At 45.2% G+C, this 19510-nt stretch overlaps 1 protein-coding gene and 1 long non-coding RNA gene across 3 annotated transcripts in view; one reads left to right on the forward strand and one right to left on the reverse strand.

The window, feature by feature from the left end:
- Positions 1–13117, forward strand: LOC122166765. 2 transcript variants are annotated; one of them, XR_006170883.1, is made up of 3 exons: positions 1–1621; positions 9319–9591; positions 9671–13117. It is a non-coding gene; the product is annotated as an uncharacterized LOC122166765 (long non-coding RNA). The 2 variants fall into 2 exon arrangements; XR_006170882.1 differs by having other exon boundaries at positions 1–731; positions 822–1621; positions 9319–13117.
- Positions 12015–19510, reverse strand: part of TNFSF15 (TNF superfamily member 15) — an 18508-nt gene continuing 11012 nt past the window's right edge. Inside the window, exon 4 of the mRNA XM_042830774.1 lies at positions 12015–18288. Within this exon, the coding sequence (XP_042686708.1) occupies positions 17861–18288 (428 nt within the window). The 3' untranslated portion in view covers positions 12015–17860. The remainder of the gene's footprint in view (positions 18289–19510) is intronic.

Consider the following 19510-nt stretch of genomic DNA (forward strand, 5'->3'; position numbering starts at 1 on the left):
CTTAGAGGTCTTTTCCAACCTTTATGTTTCTATGATTCTATGATTCTGCGTGCTGCCCTTTAGAATCTTGACCTCTTCTTTTGCTTTTATCAGGACTTTGATCTGACTTCTCTTTGGCACCAGAAAGGCAGAAAACAACAAACTCGTACGTACTTTACATGCTGCTTTTGCTTGCTGCATTCTCATCTCCTGGAAGATGTTGCAATTGGGTTCAGCTAAGCAGGGGATATTGTTTCCAACAGTTGAGACTGAACACTCTTCAGTTTCCTTGAAACTTTCCAAGCAAATGTGGCCAAATGGTCAGCCAGTCAGTGCTCTGGAGGGCTTAGAGCAGTGGAAATTTCAGCGATGCTGTTGACATCTCCAGCAGAGCTATGTAAACATGGCAGAGCAGTGCTTCATTGGCTGTTTCCAAGCCAGGGAAAGGTGATGTCTCTGCTCTGGGAATGAATCACAGCAAAGACCAGGGACCTTTTTGGGTTCTCATTTCCATCCGCCTTGGGAACAAGGAGTCAGCCACCTGCAGCACGCACATCAGCACCCCCTTCTCTCTCCCCAGGGCATTCTGTGGGCTGGAAACCTCTTTGGGAACCCCGTGCAGAGACAGAATGGAGTGTGGCCAGCACTGCAACCTCTGGCATGTCTCTTCCCAGACAGCACGTCCTGAGCACAAACCCTGACTGCCCAGCTGCAGGCAGACATCACAGTCTGGCTTCCTCCTTCAGCTGGGGGTAAAGGTTAAGAAGCAGATGGGTTGTTTTGTAATCTTGTTACAGTAATGACTCCATTACACAAACGATCACTTGCTACTTCTTTTCCAGCAATTCTTCAAAGAAACTGCATCCAGATATTCTGCCTGCAACGTTTAATTACTGCAGCTCCTCTTACTTAGAGATGCTGAAAACAGCTGGCTGCCTGTCAGAATCACCCCACCTCAACTCCTAGACCAGCCCACAGCTGGAAGTGACATTCCCATCTCCCAGGACTGTTATTTTCTCCTGATAATCCATGGGAAACACGAGGGCTCTTTGAAAGCTGTACTCGCATGCTCACCTGGTGTGCTCAGGCCATAGGAAGAAGGAAGGGGTAATTCAGAGAGGGGCTGTGGCTCCAGCCTGGTGCCATGCTGCCTTTAAGCACTGTGCTTCAGAAGGCACTCATTTTGCATTGTCTCTGTGTTTCCACGTGTCTGATAAGGGAACCTGCTCTCACGTGGCAGCACGTGGAGGCTGGGGTGCTGACAAACGCTGTTATGCCTCCATTTCTCCAGGGAAGGAAGAATAAAGCAGACAATTTCGGATTTATCAGATCGCTTCAGAGGATTCAATAGTGCACGATGTGAAAATAATCTCAGTGAAAATAATAGCAGGCCTCCTCGTTTTAAATATGCAATTGTCCTTCAGATTTTGAGAAGCTCAAAATACTTGTCCCTGAGTGATCTCCTTATCAGTCATTGCTTCAGACACATCCATCTAGTTCCCCAAAACTCCCTTCTGAAACAGGTCTGCTTTTCCTTATGGGCAAAACCCTGATTTTTTCCCTGTGCTTTCTCCTGCAAGGTCAGCCCTGAGGATTTAAATCACTTCTCGTTTTGAAAAGAGCATGGACATTACACCAGCAGGTATGGACGTCACTGGGGCAAGGTAAAGGGCAAGGTAACTTGTATTACAGCACTGTAGGCCGTCTTGCCAACACAGGATTCTCAGTTCCCCTTTGCATTTTTCTTTCTTCCCTGGTGCTGTCTCCACAATCTCATTTCCCTCTGTGTCCCTGTCTGGAAAGTGTTTCTGGGAACATGAATCTGGCTTCCCATCGGCCTGGAGTCTCCTTCCTTCCTTCCTGCAGCTCCTCTCTGCTGTCCAATAAGGGGATTCCTATCGCAGCTGAGCTCATTTCCAAATTCCTCCCAGATGGAGGACTCCAGGGAAGCACTGTACACCCTTCCACAGATCCACAGAATGGCCCAGGTTGGAAGGGACCTCAAGGATCATGAATCTCCAGGGCCACCAACCTCCCCATTTAATACTGGACCAGGTTGCCCAGGGTCCCATCCAACCTGGCCTTGAACACCTCCAGGGATGGGGCACTGACATCTGCTGGCGTTGGCAGAACATTTGGAGAATAATAACTGTGCCCTACTTGGTTTTGTCCTCAGTGCAGGACTGATACGGAAGCACCACCTTAATGACAGGCACACAGATACAAGATGTGCTCTGTTGCTTGGTGCCCAGAAGCATACAGAGAATAGAAGCCCTCTCATAAACTGGAATCTTTTTTTGAATGTTAAAAAAACAATTATTGGTGATATTGCAAACATTAAAAAAAAACCACAACCAAAACCAGAAACCTCAGAACACATCAACTTGATTCTGGAAAACTCTTCTCAGATACCCTCACTGTCAAAGGGGCAGAGTCAAGCTCTGCTGCAGAGCTCTGCTGGCGTCCTGGAGCCAGGTAGAAAACAGCACCCAGTGCAGGCAGGAACCAGTGAAAGTCCTTCTGAAATCAGATTGCTGAACTGTTGACTATGCTCTAAAAGAAAAGTCTTTACTGCTGCAGAATGGGTTTATTTGGTGCGTTCTGGAGTAGGATGCAGGCAGTTTCCCATGCTAGGTAAAATAATATCTGAGTTGATACAAATTTCTTCCACCCATCTCCGTGTTTCAGTGAAGAACTTCAAGGTGCTGCAGGTATAATTAAGAGATGTTTAGAGCCAAAGCCCCAGTGTGGCTAGAAATTTCATTTTACAGCCTTCTGTAATTTCATCTGGATGGGATTCAAGCTCGTACATAAGAGCAGTAATGCAAGAGCCAGACCAAGCCAAAGGAAACAAGTTGGTTAATGTGAGAGAACACAAGGGATGAGCAGACACAAATCTGCCGTGAGGAACTTTTGCTTGTACAAGGTGGTTTTTAAAATGATGACCTTCTTGAGTAACGGCACCTGCAAGAGGTTTCTTTATGGCAGGTCTTGATTGAGGTTACGAGTGTGAACAGAACGTGCTCTCAGATCCTTGAATTGCTTTTTGCTGCGCTCTGATCAGCAGTGCTGATAGGAGTGGGGTCGGGCTTCCACTAAATTACAGCCAGATATTTGCACTCTTTGGGCTGCTTGGTCTTTGGGAGTGAGGAGGTCAAAGCCACACGAGCTAGAAATCTGCTCACTTACCAGCTGATGAATGCAGGCTCGAAAAGACCTACCAGGAGAATGACTCAAACGATGTCAAGGGTTCCCTGGTTTTGATGAGACGGGCTAAATGTCATTGGTTATGCTGTGTCTGAGCTATGATTAATTACATGGAGTGCTCTGTGCAACAGGAAGGGAGAGGCTGTATAGTCTGTTGGCTGCAAATATTGTACTGTTGAATAGGAAATGTTTATTTCTAAGTTTTATTCACATAGCTTGTCTGGTTCCTTGGTGACATCTGTGAGAAATGAAGGTCTATTTGGTATCCAAGTTTTTTCTCTTTGTGTCATGGAAGGCAAAGGCTCTTTTGGTTGGCTTCCTTAGGCATCACACGGTAACACGGTGCTATGAAGTGTGTTGGAAGGGCTGTTAGAGAGTGGCTTCAGCTTCTCCTCACCAAGAAAACATCTGTGCTTGTTTTCTATGGTCCTAAGGAGGAGATATTGGCTTTTGGGGTTTATCAAGTTTCCACGTGCACATTTGCTTTCATTTCCTTCTTCTTTGTTCTAGGACAAAGTTATTTGTGTTTTGCAATATTGCTGATGTAATAAACTTTCCTGCAGCTGATCAAAGCTGTGTGCCCTCACTTATCCATCAGACCTACCTGGCAGGTTTGGCACTGCTTTTTCATGATGGCCATCGGCTTTGGGAAGCATGCATTCTGTCATCATCTACTTCACTTCTGGTTCAGTGCTTCTTGCCTTTTTGACTTCTTAGGCTGCAAACAAGTCACTAGTCTAGCAAGCAGCCAGTCTAGGGGCTCACCAGCCCCTGTAAATGGGACTTAGAAAAAAAAAATAAAAGGTAACAATAATTTTTCTTATCTTCATACTCTGTAATTACAATATGCTGCTCCATTTTATGGGTGAGATAAGGTAACGATGAGTGTAAATCCAAAATCCCCAGACTTCCCAGGTTTCCCCTAAGGCCCCTCTTCCTACAGCTGCGTTTCCACAGAAACATCTCACTGCAGCAAACCAAGCAAAAAAAAAAAAGGCAGACAGGAATAACAAAACAAGGCAAGAGTCCTCTGCAAGCCAAGGGCAGTTGGGTTTGGTAACCAACATGAGCAGAGGGAATTATTTATGGCTGTGTAGAGGCTTCGGTGCATGGAGCAGCTTTGTCTTGCAAGCTTCTACCTCAGGCAGGGAGAAATGAAGGCAGAGTTTGGCTGTGACACCAGGTGCTCCCTGAGGGTCAGAGAGCTGCTCTGTGACTGGAGAGGCACGTGCTGAAGGTCCGGGAGTGCATTAGTGCTGATGTTCAAAGAGTGGGGAAAGGCAGTCTCCATTTTCCAACCTGGGTCAGTAATTTGCTGAGGTTGGACTCGACCCAAACGTCAGCTTGGCACATGTTTTGCTAATGCTTGCCTGATTGTGATCATCAGAAAGTAACCTGTGGTTCCCATCAGTTAATGGAGGTTGCTGTGGTTGGTTGGCACACAGATGCAAAATAAGCAGAAAGAAAAAAACGAGCTGGTTTTGAGACTCTGTTCACCAGGGCATTTTTCCTGCACCTCGTCAAAGGGTTCTCTGTGTTTTGTTTTCCTTTATTCATCTTCTTGATGACCTAAAACACAGTTGGGCAGAAACTACCTTGTAAAATTCAGAGACACTTTTAACATTGTTGTTGTTGTTTGCTGCTCTATTTCCCATCCTCCGAGCATTTCTCATTCCATTGCTAAGTTCCGTGCTCTCCATTTCAAGCTTCTCCCTCTAACAAACCACATGAGTCATTCTCTGGCTCCTTGTCAGCAGTGTAAGGATGCGTAGAGCTAACAAATATGTACTCCACAGTGTAATGCTGTTTTCTTCAAGGTTTGCCCATTGTGGTTCAGTAACAAATGGGCGGGGGTGGTACGAAGCACTGACACCCTTGGAGTGCATTAAAGCCATTATCATTCCACATACATTTTCTTTCTCTGTGGCACGTTTAAGTGTTTCTGCTCAGCGGCTCGAAAATGGTTTTTGAAAGAAAGCCATTACATGGGGTTCAGGACCCAGATTTGAAATTTAGATTGAGGAACACGTGAATAAAACATTTGTAATTGGAGCAATAATCTTGTCGTGCTACTGGGGTGCTGGATTTGGCATCTATCATGGGAATGTGATGCTTTAGGGCAAAGATTCTGGTTTTCAGATAAGGAATGTAAATGAAAAATACCTACAAGAGGAGGCATTTTGAAACACCAGCGTTGGGAATGAAGTATTTCTTTAGAAGTTACAGAGGTCTTCCTTTTATTATTATTATTATTATTATTATTACTTTGAAAGGCAAAACTTCCTGGGTGCCTTTAATCAGTGAACTTTAATATTTTCACTTTTCAACATCCTTGAGGATGTTGAAACTGCAAATGTCAGAAATTGCCCTGGGATGGAAGTTCTGGTTTCGAGTGCTGCAGATTCAGGCTTCAGGGCCACAAGTCACCCTGTGTTCCCATCGTGAAACTCGCTCAGAAAATAACGGTAGTCTAGAGGAATGCATCCTGTCCTTCCCTCCTTGATTTAATAGTTCTGTACATCAGAAGGTTACTTGTTTCAAAGTAAAGGGCTTTTACCTGAGGAGTAAAAGCAGAAAGGAGTGTTTGTTTCAGGTTTCTTCCCCCCCTGCGCTTTTAGTCAGGCTCAAAAAGGGCAAGGAAACCCTCTTGGATCTACTGCACAAGAAGCCCCCTCAGATTTTCCTTTGGGGAAAGGATGTGGGATCCCAATGCTTCACCACCAGCACAGTCAGATTTCTGGTACCTATGGGTGAACGTGACATTGTCCCAAACCTCTGAAATGTCAGGTTTGAGCTCAAACCACCCCTGGGCAGGTCAGGGAGATTCAGAGGTGACTTCCCCAGAGGAGATGCTGAATTCTGCAGTGTTTGTCAACACCTCCTGCCAACAGAGATAGGGAAACCAGAGCATGTGATGCTCATGCAGTGCTCAGGGGCTCACAGGTGAGCACAGACCGTGGGTTTTCCAGGGCCCCTTGCATTTTGGTTGATGGGAAATCGTGGGGTCAGGGCTGTACATGTGTTCTGCAATTTGGTCACGGGAGAACAGGTTCTTAATTTTGCTGAAGATAGGTAGTGTGGGGAAAGAGGAGTGTTCATGGGGTCCTGGATGAGGATCCCTGCTTACACCAGTGCTCAAAGCCTGGGGATGCTGCAGGGAGGCTGTCTGGCTGTCTGTGGCAACCAAGGTCCCCAGACTGCCATGTCCTTGTTTTTGTGACTTCAGTCAGCACACTTTGTTTATTTAGTGACAATCATTGAGCAAACATCCTCTGGAGGCTTACCTAGAAACACTTAGTCTGATAAAAAAAAAACAAACAACAAGACACTTCAAGAACAAAACTGATAAGAGAGAAGCTGGTCAAGGAGAGATCTTATCCAAGAAGCTCTGTGCATGAGCACAGTCAGTTCAGGCTTTTGCAGAGCATCCTCTGTGCTGTGGTGCAGTCAGACCCCAGCAGCCATCCCATCATCAGTCACAATAGCTGGCAGCCTGCCCTGATGTGCTCAGCCTGCTCTGATGGAGCTCTTGCCAGATCCAGACCCCCAACCTCCCGACCTCCCAGAGGAAAAACATTCATGCCACGTTAGATGCGTGCAGGATTTATGACTGCTGGACATTATTCAGGAGGTTTTTGGTTTCCAACAGATTAGCCAAGGAAAAGATTATCACTGTGGGAAAAAATTGTTGAACGGCCAATTACAAAGCTCCCCGTAAAATGATTTACTTGGCAAATTCAAAGGGGCTGCATAGAAGTCTGTGTAAGAGCTTGCACACAGCTCCCTGGGGATGGGAGGTGGATGTCCTGCCACAATTCCTCTGCAGTGATTTTTGGGTGGCTTCCTGACTGGTGATTCTCCAGAGTAAGCCCATAAATTGCAGATGCTAATTAGAGGCTCTCACCCTGTACAGGTGGTAATAAGTCCAGGAACAAAGGTGGATGACAGTAAACAAGGACTGGATCGATAACTTTAATTCTGGAGCAGAGACAGCCCATACTAATTCAAAGTGAAGCCCTCTGGACTGGGAATTTAGTGGCTAGAAAATATTGCCTTTGAAAACTCATCTGTTCTCTTTTACGTATTTGTTTAATCTAACGTCATCTTCCTAGCAGAGGATGGATGAATTCCTTAGAGACAGATGTGGTCATCCTTGGCTTTGTTATCCCACTGAGGTAGCAACAAGTGGGCATGGGCATGGGGAGACGCTGCAGGGCAGGAGGAGAGACGCCAACAAGCCAGGATGGTTGAGGGCACACCAGTGTGACACTGAGCACCATGCTTCCCAGTCCTGTCCCCGCCAAGCCTGCTCATAGGTTCTTGCACCTTTTGCAGTAGAGATGGGGAACTTTAGCATTGCCCTCTCAGTCCCACCCCCTGCCATGGGCTGACTGCCCCCTACTCAGGCTGCCCAGGGCCCATCCACAGCCTTGGGCACCTCCAGGGATGGCATCCACGGCTCTGGGCAGCAGTTCTGGGTCCTCACCACAATCTGAGTGAAAAATTTATGCCTAACATCTAATCTAAATCTCCCCTCTTTTAGTCTAGAACCATTCCTCCTTGATTTATCGCTGTCTGCCAATGTAAAATATCACTCCCCCTCTTGCTTATAAGCTCCCTTTAAGTACTAGAAGGCTGCTGTGAGGTCTCCCCAGAGCTTCCTTTTCTTTCCTATGTTGGGGTCCCCAACAGCACAGTGGACAGAAGTGACCACCACTGACTCAGCCTTTGCTGTCCCTGCCTGAACAGTTCCATGGCAACTCTCATTGTCTCCCAGCCCTTGCTCTGGGTGCCAAGGATGAGAAAAGGGGAGAAGTGGGGACCCTGGAGGATCTCTGTGATTCCTTTTTCTTCGCCCCACACAGATTTCCTGTGTGACTGTAGACAAGTCATTTAGTATCTCCACAGTTCCCCATTTGCAAAAATGGATTTTCCCTACTTCACAGATAAGGAATAATAAAAGGATAAATACACTAATGAGCCTTGGAGGCGTTCTTGATGTAGGTCAACTGGATCCTGTTAACTCAGTGTCTTATCTGAGTAAAAAAAAACAACCACAAAACATCCTGATTTTCTGGGAAGACATCAGTTATTCCTATGAAAACAAGTGATACTTTGGATGAGTGCATCAGAGCACATGATAGTATTTGGAAGTCATTCTTGATAACTAATTCTGTTTGGCATTTATAGGACACTATAGTTTGGCTGCATTGGAGTTTTCTGCTTTAAGTCTATGAATACATCAGGGAAAGCCTGTAAAGATAGAAGAAGGAGAAAGTAAGTTACGTATAATATATATACACGATGAATATTCTTGTTGAGAATATTCTTGACAGCTCACTTAAGGGGAGCTGTGGATGGGATCAGGGGATCGCTTGTGAAGTCTAATGGCAGGTTTGTCTTCACCCCACCTAAATCCAAACCAGATCTATGGGAGAGGGATCCCAGACATTTCAGAAGGCTATGGAGAGCACCTGGGCACTCTTTGAGGACTTTGGTTTGTTGACTGCTGTATTTTCCTTAAGAGAAGTAGGCAGTATGAAGAGACAGAGACAGAGAAGGTTGGGTTGGGTTGAGTTGGGTTGGGTTGAGTTGGGTTGGGTTGAGTTGGGTTGGGTTGAGTTGGGTTGAGTTGAGTTGGGTTGAGTAGAGGAAGTACTCCCAGGTCCGATGAGCTGAAGGAAAGGCACAGACTTTGATCAAGGTGTTAACGAGGGCCAATTGACCCCATTAGCCCCACCTTGCTCTGCTCCTGTAGCTGTGTGGGAGCGAAAGTGTAGTGGTGAAGGAAGGGGTTGTGAGGTGCTGCGTGCAGGGCAGGAGGGGCTCTGCAGAGGGTAATGTGATGGTGTGTACTGGAGCTCAGGTGTCTGGGTGTGCTGATCACTGAAGGTATAGGGGGAATGTGAGGCATGATGAGTTATCTGGGAAGGTTGCAGTGGGAAGTTGAGGGAGATCAGCTGCTTACGATATTTGTTTATTTATTTGACTATATTTAGCTACTTAGTCAATTCTGTAAAGTACTCCTTTAAGTGTGTGAGTGGAAAGCACTTCAGTATTGCAATAGCTCAGGCTAATGCTTATTTGATGCTTCCTGTTGCATGTGATTGAGTTGAGCCTTTCCTTCTTCAGCCAAAGGCTTTCTCTGCTCCCCATCCATGGGAAGAATTGACAGTGGTGACTACAGGGTGAGTGAGATGTCATTCTACTGTCTGAGCCTGCTGGCATGCTTCTGAAATTCCTTCTGTGTGGAAAGTCTGTGCTGTGGAAGAGAGCAGCCTCAGTCCTTGGAGCATGGACTCTTCCAGAGAACTGCCATGGAACTCGCAGAGAACTCTGGGACTGCATGACCTCGAGTGCATAGGGAAAGAAGAGGGAAATACTACCTATTTGCTGAAGAGCCAGGTGAGAAAGACTGAAAAAGGGAAAAGGCAAGCAAACCAGCAATATGCTGGCTGATCTTTCTTCTCTCTCTGTTTCCCAGATCAGGGACTAGTGGCGTATAAAGACGAGGGAAGGAGGGCAGGATGGAAAGATTTATGTTCTTGGTGGTGTTTCTTATCAGAGACCGGGAGCTGTCTGAGGCTGTCATCTAGTCCTGATCTCTCTGATTCAAGAGGGCCCTGGTAGGGAGCTCTCTTATCACTGGAGGATGGTTTCATATGGTTCAGTCTCTGAGTTATCAGCACTCATGCTAATTCCTGTGGCTCCAGAACTGGTCTGGCAGCAAAGAAGGGCCACAGATCAGACCCTGTATCTAAACGGGAAGGAGACTTCTGAGGAGGTTTCTTTAATGTGACACAGGTTGCTGTATGACAAACAACAGGAAACATGAATGTTGTCACAGATTTGTAATGTTCCAAAGCCTCAGCCAAGAAGGAGAGACTGATCTCACACATCCTGTGCCCCAGGTGAGCAGTGCTGCCCCGGCTCAAGGGCTTTCCTCATCCTCAGGTTGAAACTGATACAGCAGGCAGGGAGTGTGAGGAATCTGCCGCAGGAGATGGGAAGAACAGAAGGAGCAAACAACCCTCAACTTGTTTACAGAGCCATTATTCTGTTCACAGGCTTCTCAGCTGTGAGTTTATTCCTAAAAGTCATAGATGTGGAAGCACTTTGTCAAAGCATTGATGCAGCAAATGTGGACGCAGGAGGACAGGAAGGCAATCTAGCAGTGCTGAGTGCAGGTGGAAGCAGTGTGGGCTGCCTGGTTGCACTGAGGGCACTCGCATATGCTCACAGCGCGTGTGCCATCCCTGAGGGTTTTTCAGCAAGAACAGAGCAGGTGCTGCTAGAGCAGGGCAGTCAGCCTTGTCACTTAGGAAATTCACCCTGTGACAGTATGAGACAAGAAAAATCCTTGTGGCAGCTGCGCCAGCAAGCTTCTCTATCCAACATCATTGCTGGAAAAAGTGGTTTTTTTTTTTCCTCAACTACCATTTGAGAACTTTCTGCAAGAATAAACTAAACCTACTTGAAGGAGCTGTGTTGTCATTGCTACATTCGCAGCCTTAAAGCACGATCCCAGCGGTGCCCCACTGAAGCAAGAAAGCAATTCCGCAGAAAACTATGCCTGCCAAAAAAATGATTTGTTCAAAGCACTTGGCTTCGAATAGATGCATAAATGCTTCCCTGAAATTTGGATTGTAATTGAGGAGCAATATGCTCGACAGAACATGCCTAATGAACAGGCATCAAAATTTACGACCATAGAGGGGTAGCAGTAATGGGTTATGCAGGAGATCAGTCCTACATTTCTAGTCAAAGTGAGAACTGCCAGCAGCCTGTGGTAAAGAAGAAGTCTTTTTTCAATCTCACCTCCTCTTTTAACATCCTTCATCAAAGAAGCATACAGGCATGACCTCCAAATGTAAACTAATGAGATGTCAGCACACGTACGGTGGTGGTAGCAGAGCAGAACTGTGTAGTTTCAGTGGACCTAGAGGTCTGTACAAACATGGGAGTTTTCCAAATGCTGTAATGCCTTTTCTACCTACTCGCCGGATAATTCTGTAGCAAAGAGGAACAGTCCCACCGCTACAGCAAAAAGTTGTTTCATATCTCCTTGTTTTTGTACTAGAGATTCCCCTGATTTACATGAAGAAAAGGAAGTGGGCTATCTGCAAGAAGTGAAGTCATCTTGCTAGAGGGTTAGGGCTGGAGCAGCCCTTGCCATATCTTTGGAAGGATACCATTCTTCATGCTTTGTTTTTAGGAACTGTCAAGAGAAAGGAAGCGTAGTGAGCAAAGAGCTATTTTGAGTGATAATCATGCTCTGGCAGTGGCTTACATGGTTATATCTTAATAGATCTCTTCCACTTTGGTCTCTACATGCACAGCTGTGCCTCTGTATCCTGCCTGCGGAGACCAGCTTGAAGCCTGGGGATTTCTGTATGTGAGCTGTAAATACATTCACATCTTCACGTAGCAGTTGCACCTACTATAGAATCATTCAGCTTGGAAAGACCACTAAGGTCATCCAGTCCAACCATCAACCCATGCCTACGATTGCTGTAGACCATGTCACCCAGTGTGGTATCTCCCATTTTAACACCTCCAGGTATGGTAACTCCACCACCTTCTGAGCAGCTGTGCCAATATCTCACCAGAGATCCCATCCAAACCCTGCAGTTCTGTGATTCTGTGACCTGGGGAATCACGTGTGAAAAATACAGCACACGTAACAACGCTGCCATGGCTGAACAAACTCCTGCTCTTCGCAGTTGAAAACGTCAGCTTTTGGTGGATGCTCATGAAAGTACAGAACGAGTCAGGAATGAAGGTGCATCAAACAAAGGGCTTTTATCTATTTATTTATTTTGCTTTAAGATCCGAAGTGATTTTAAAAACAAGCTATTGATAAACTTCATCATTAGAAGATATCAAAGCCATCTGCTGAAGGAGAAAGCTGCTGAGAACAATAGGTTTTCAAGTTTGTACCTTGATTTTTACAGTCACTTACATAAAATTGACATATATATATGTACGGTGCCAATAAATACACAAAATATTTCCAGTGCCTTTTTGACTTTTTAATACAAAAACCTACAGACAATGGAAGAACATAGCTTGATTTGTGCAACAATGAGGGATTCTGGAAGCAAGTTTAGTTCATAATTCTGAAAAAACATCCCACCGAAACATTCCGGATTTAGGGCACTTGATAATGTTGTATATAAGCTGGTGCTCCTGCTACTTCTAAGGCAAAACAAACTTGTAACTGCTGCTGTTGACAAACTTGGCTCCTGCTTTCCACTTTTGAAGAGATTCTTATCTGTCTTTGGCATCATGGAGCCCTAATTTTCTTCGAGAACCTGTCTGACAACAGCTGAGTGTGCTAGAGAACACAGCCCTCATTCAGCTGCTCGTTGATGAGCTGGAAAGTGTATATAACCCATGCTGTTCCTGGGGGTGCAGACTGCCTCCACTTTGTGCTCCATCCTGCGAGGTGCTGAAGAGACAAAGTCTCCAAACCCTGCCAGAGTGAACTCAGATCTCCCCAAAAGCTGGAAGTACTGTGATACAGAACATGTCCCCAGCCTGGAAAAGGGATCTTTGTACATGAACAAAGCTGGCATGAACTTTGTGCATGAACAAATAGTTTCAGCTGGTGGTTGGGCATCTCAGGAAGTTAAACCACCATGGGTAATGTCTTGCTCTCCAGGAAGAACTTAATGGTGTAGCAAATTCATCATTTGAAGATAAGGTTCTTCCTTCCATCAAGATACATGTCTACGTACATAGCTGCCCTATGTTCTACTCAGGCAGCAAGTGTTTGGGCAGCTTAAGTGCAATGCTGTGTATCTGCTGCAGGCGGCTGCTGCTGTTAACAAATATCTCAATAATAATAAAAAGCTTTTAACTTGAGATAACAATTGTATTAAAATAAAATAAAAAAAATCTTCTTTGATGTGGATGTTCCACAGGAGAAAGTCTGATGCTTACTGCTTAGTTAACTTCTGGCTGATCTGAGGATGCTGCCACTCACAGCCTAACAAAACATCTCAGGTATGTGAGTGTGGGTGAAAGCCAGGGTAAATGTGCCTGAACGTGATTCCTCCCTCTGAGTTTGCAGGCAAAAACCTCCCTTCAGCCAGAGCACGTGGCCCTTAACCAGAAATCTCTTCTAAAACAATTTAATAACGGCACTTACAGTTCAATCCTGGGATATATCAACAATAGTGCAAATAGGAAAGAAAATGGGAGAAGGTTTCTGGGTTCTGCTAGTGGAAAGCAATCGGACACACTCAGTTCCCAAGCTGCCGAGGTGCTCTCACGTAGAGGCAGGGAAAACATGGCTCTTTGATCAGGTGATGATATTCAAAGTTGGCTGGAAGAATATCCTCATCTCCCTCGTGTGCTCAGCGGGGCATTGCTCAACCTTCACATTTTTTCTTTTGAAATGGGAGCCCTACATACCCCATGGCAAAGAAAAAGGGCCGTGTCTGAGTTCACTCTGGTGGGGGATTGCTCACCGTGTGTGTCTGGAAGCAAAGATGATTGATGCACAGCAGAGGAGGTTTCTCTGGCTGTATGAGCAGATCGCTCTTGCATGTGATTTCGTTAGTGTTTTTGGATGGAGACCAGGCTCAGAAGCTTTTAAATTAGTTAACTTGCATTTTTATTATCATAACACTTGGAAACAAAACTCTAAAGTCAGTTCTGCTGTTGAAGGTTCACACCGGTACTGAAGCACAAAACAGTACACAATCATTTATATGAAAATACATTACAGTAGCAAAATGCTATACTGGCGTTTAACACCCAGATTTGGGCAAAAATTCATGTCACTGTCTGATTCTTCTAAAGAATGAATTTTCTCCTCATTTCCCATCTGAAATGATGGGCCACTCAAGAGATTAATAAAAGCAAAACGCAGTGCAGTCAGTTGGATCGCACGGAGTTGAGTAACGACGTTCTCTCAAAATACGTTTTGTGTGTGTGTGTGTGTTGGAAATGACAATACTTTCACCCATTCCTTTTGGTTACTGTAGCCTGGCCGTGTCCCTTCCTTCTGAGGAATGGCTCAGACTAACATTCACCAAACTGGCACATCCAAAATCTTCCCACCAGCCTACTTGATGCTATTCGGGTGATGTTTGACTCAGAAACCCGACCTTTAATTTCCACCTCTAGGCCCCAATCCTGCCAACACACATGGGCTGAAGGTGGCCCGTGTGAGTTCTCCTTATTGAGAGGCTACCCCTGCAATGGTGTTGTTCAGGGTAAACATGGCTAAAACATTCTACCAATCAACTTTTAATTGGCTTTACTCCTGTACACCAAGAAGGGAAACTGAGCTGCCTTTTACAATGGCATTCTTTTTACCCACAAGCTTAAGACTAAGCAAGGCATGCATGTATGTTGGTAAGATTGGAATTGTAATCTCTTATAGCTTGAGTTAGATTTACTTATTGATACAGAGAGAATGCTCATTTACTAACATATAGACCTCAAGGGGAAAGGAAGCAGTAGGTAAGTGAACTGCATTAGGAATTTGGGTTATATTTAGCGTTAGATTTTGGAGATCAAAGAAATCAGAGAAGAAAAGAATTCCTAAGAACAGAAGTCTTTTGTTAATAAATATTCGTAAAAAAATATACAACAACAAAGCCAACAAGAACTGAAACAGTTTCTTGCAATGTTTTTTGTACTGAGCAGTTCTTAAATGTCTTTTCCGAGATATGAAAGGGCCAAATCCAGAAACCCTGCCATTATTTTTAGCTCGTGAACATAAGCTGCCTTCTTGAAGCTCTTCCTCTAGGAGAGCTTCTTCCAGCTGTCTCAGTTTCACATCCACCCAAAACAAAACGCGTTTTCAGCCTGACCGCAGGCCGAAAGGTCACTTGTTCACAAGGGCCCATTTCGTCACCTCGTCCAACTGAAAATGCTGACCTATGGGCATCTTCACACCTCCACAAATGATTTACATTAAAGAAACTTTTTTTTCCTAACCCAATAACGGTGATTTTTCCGAGAACGCTTCCGTCCTCAATTAGCTTTGGGAAAATCTGATCACCGCAGCTTGGGTTCAGTCTGCCTGAGACCCTTCCCTCTGAGCCTGACCTCTATTCCCCTTAAGCAGCTTTACCCCAGCGCCGTACCATGGGCTTCTGCAGTCAGTGGGGTCACAGCCAGCCCTGGGTGCTCCCTGCTGTACCTGCTGGCCACTGTTACAGAAGCGTTATTAGCACTAAGAGGGGGAAATAGAAATTTCCACTGGGGTGGCTGTGCTTGGATCAATCTGCCTGCACTACTTTAAAACAAGTAATGCTGGATATGTTACTTTATGCTCGGTAAATTGTGCTGGTGTGCTAAACTTGCTAGAAGCTGGTGTATGAGATGGGGTGGGACAGCTTGCAAGGCATGAACTAAAATAAATACACTTATGCTACAGCCAGTGGAACAAGACAGTCACATCTGTATCTGTTACAGCAGCAGGAGATGCTTGTGGAATTTGTTGTCAGTGTACAGCAGGCACAGATTATGTCTTGTTATAGCAAAAGGCTCATCATTGCCAAAGCACTTCCTAAAACTTGTACGTAGAGTATGCATAAATATGTACAGAAAATCTATGTATGTACATTTATGTATCCCTAGAAGGTTCTTTCTCTGTGAGCCAAATACTGCATGCATGACTCCTCTCCCCTAGAACCCATATTACACATAATTCAGTGCAACAAGCAGTAAGGGATGACAACTTAAAATATAGTATTTATGGAAATCTGTTCTACAAGCCTATTAAGACTGCATTATGGCCTCATAAGAGTGTTACATAATCTCATTTGTAGAAATAAAGACCTTTCTGGATTTCTGTAAATATCTCAGTAAAGCTAGAATTTGCATTTCAATTTTCTCCAAGGATAAACCGAATTCGTCCCATTAACTTCACAGAAGCTTTTTTAACTAGTGGCTGAGAATCCCCTGTCCTGGACAGGTCACTTTAAGTCCTCTCTCTGTGAGATAAAAAATGAATTTTGGTGTGCTGGTCACCTGTGTGCCTTTCTATGGAGGTCTGCAAGAACGCAGATCCAGATTTGGGCACAAAACGAAGGGATCAGAAGCTCTGAAGGACTCAAATCTAAAATCTAAGAAAATGGAAAGTCTTAGGGTTTCCCAGAGGAATAAACTTTTCCTGGACTTGTGATTTTACCATATTGGTGCAAAGAGAAAAGCTGGGGCTTCTTAAGCAGTGGGAAAAGCCCTGCTGAGGTGGTGATGGTGAGCTGCCCTTCCTGGAGAGTAACGAGGACAGATTGGGTGCTGGGTGCCTCCTTGGTGCTAACAGCATGCTGCTGGGGCCCATGTCCCTGGGTGGAAATGTTAGCTAGGCCATCTTGGTGACACTTCTGGCCAAGAAGGAAGGAGCCCAATGGGGAAAGGGAAGAAAGAGGGAGAGTTGCAGAGAGTGCAGCCTGGCCACTGGACAGACCCTGCCAAACAGCTGCCTGGTAGGGACTCAAGTGAGAGACCACCAAGCAGTTCAGTGTGTAAAGCCTGAACATAGAAAAGTGTGACTTGACTCACTGACAGTGATGTATTTACTGTGGGAGGAGAAGGGGAGCTGGGGAATTTCCCTGAGATAGTAATGTCTATGAGAAAAAGAAGCACGAGATGGGAAGCTGAGCATTCCCAAGCTCTGTAGCTGGCCATGGCACACTGCGAGCTTCTCTTTGGATCCTCCAACCTTTTGCATGGACTACTGATCGTCAGCCTGCACCCAGGCAAAGGATGGGGAGATCTTTGTGTCAGCAGATTGCTGTAGCAGTGGTTGCAAAGCGTTAGGAGGGCACTGATGTCTTTAGTTGCATTTGCTTTGCATGATGCTCGGTGGAAAGCAAAATATTGCAGAGCAATCTTCCTTTTTCTTTTCTTTTTTTTTTTTTTAATTTCTGTGATTGGTTTTTGAAAGTGTGGAGGATGTTTCTGCGTATCTCCCTGCCTTCTTTTTTTTTGGTTGGTTTTTTTTTTTCTGCTTTCCTAATGTTTGGATCTGGTGGGGGGATTCCATACTCATGCTGAAATGAAAATGTTTCTGCACGCTCCCTAGAAGTTTTAAATAAAAGCTAAAGCCTATACATTGACTTAAATATCTGTAAACGGTATCCTGGAAAATAAAAGAAAATCAGGTAGCTTCTGCAAAACACGTGATATAATTTTAATCTACTTTACAGGGAAACCGGAAGTGATTAATTGAGCAGTTAATGATTAATCTGGGCTTTATATTAGTGCAAAGCACTGAACTGTGTTTAAGGAAATTATTAATTGTAATTGCCTTTAAGAATCTGAAGAAAGATGATGCAAAATTATACTGGAAGTGCTGGAGAAAGTTTAAAACACTTCTTTTCAGTTGAAGAAATGATGTACTGGAAAAGGAATTAGTGATGCAGCCTAGCCTGTTTACGATAAATATCCCTACCCAACCCATAAAAAAAGGTTCCTCTCCAATATACAGAGCTTTCAAGAATCCCCATCATCTTTTAAGTCTGACTTTCATTTTTCTGGAGTTTTTTGGGCTGCTTCCATTCATCCTGCAGGTCCAGCTCTCTCCACCCCATAATTTAAGGCAGCAGGTGAGTGAAGCACAGAGGACAGCACAGAGACCAGCACCCCAACATGCAACCACCAAACCAGGGCCCTTAAGGGAGGCTTCCACAAAGCTGCTGCCAGAGACCTACAATAAAAAGGCACCGAAGAAGGTTTTGTGCTCCTTAGTGTAATCTACCAGCTTGATGTCACTAACATTGACCATTAGCTTGTCTCCTATCTCTAAGGAAACCACAGCTCCCAGATAAATGGGCTGGAACCAGTTGTTCCTTTCTTCACCGAGGGTCTTGCTGCTGGTCAGCAGCTGGGTGGGCTCGGGATAGCTGTCAGTGACTTTGGTGATGACTGCAGTGACAGAATTGGTTTTACTTGAAGTGTCACTGGGCCCTCGGAAAGTGACCTGGGCATAGACATAGTAATCCCCCGACACAGGTATCACCAGTGCTTTGCTGGAATAACTCAGGTTGTTCTTGGTAAAGGCCAAGCCTCGCTTGTCTTCCCACTGCAGGATGGGCATATGTCTTCCCGTGGCACTGGAGGGATCTTGTTTCTTCACTGCGGAAGAAAGAGGGAGAAGAGATATGTTAGTTTGTTCCAGCTGGAGAAATACAGGATGTTTCCTCCACAGGGCAATCAAAACTCCAGGAGAGAAATGTTTTTCCTTTACAGTCAGTCAGCTGCAGGCGAACTGTCAAGAGCTACTTTTGGAGGCTGCCTATAAGATGTCCAGATCTGAGCAACCAACAGCCAAAGCCAAAGTTGGAAGACCTTGGTTGGAGCATGCTGCCCACAGGACTCGGTTACAGCTGGGTATCCTAGGTGACAGGGCATCCCAAATGATGGGACTGTCCATCCCTAAGGCTGTCTCACTGTGGGGTAGGACACAGGGCTTTTGCTCATAGGTCTGGAGTGCTCTCACTCATTTGCAAAGCATAAACTTTGTTCTTAAGTGAAAGCAGTGCTGGGCCAGTTGTACAGCTGGATATGTGCCTGCACCTAATGGCTCAGGACAGCAGTCAGAGACACGAGAGCAGTGTCTTCATGAGTACTGATGGACTGAAGCTGTGTTTGTGCCATAGTAGAGCTAACTACTACTATTAACTGAGGACATCAGGCTCTGTTTGCTTGCAGAAGCTTCACTACAATCATTGTGATCTATCACTGAGCACTGAAAACATCGAATTCTTCCTGCCAGGTTACTTCTGGAGGCTAACAATGGGGTTTGCTGCTGGGTGCTGCATTGAGATCTTCTGCTACACAACTGCCGTCCTTTGATTTCACCATAGAGCTAGAAAACCCCATTGTGCTTTAAAACACCCACTTCTGAAGTGACACGCTGTAATAAAACCCATTTTTAACTCTGTTTTGAAAACGTTTGGGCAGAACACTAAGCTCGGTGCTAACTTCAGCTTTACTTCAGACAGAACAACCAACAAACAGAAACGCTCTCGTGGTTAACCGATGACACACAGAGCTCCAATCCACCCCCAGCACAGCCTGATCTAAGCAGAGGATCAGGATGCTCAGGACAGGAGGGGGAAGAACCAGGGAGCGGCTTTCATGAGCTTAAGTTAATGCTTAAGGTCAGTTATGATTCAGCATTTGGGGATAGGGTGTGTGTGCACAGGCAGGGAAGCAAACTGAAGGCGGGTGGGGATGAGCTTAGAAATGCTCTTGGCAACGGCTGTTAGGTTTATCCTGGGGGAAATGAGATTCAGGAAAACAAATACCCTCAGCCCCCAGTGCCGTCCTTTTTTTCCTGTTTTCTGACAATAGA

The sequence above is a fragment of the Centrocercus urophasianus genome, unplaced genomic scaffold (genome assembly GCF_019232065.1).
Source record: "Centrocercus urophasianus isolate 14NV4802_14NV808 unplaced genomic scaffold, USGS_Curo_1.0 seq_34, whole genome shotgun sequence".
NCBI lineage: Eukaryota > Metazoa > Chordata > Aves > Galliformes > Phasianidae > Centrocercus > Centrocercus urophasianus.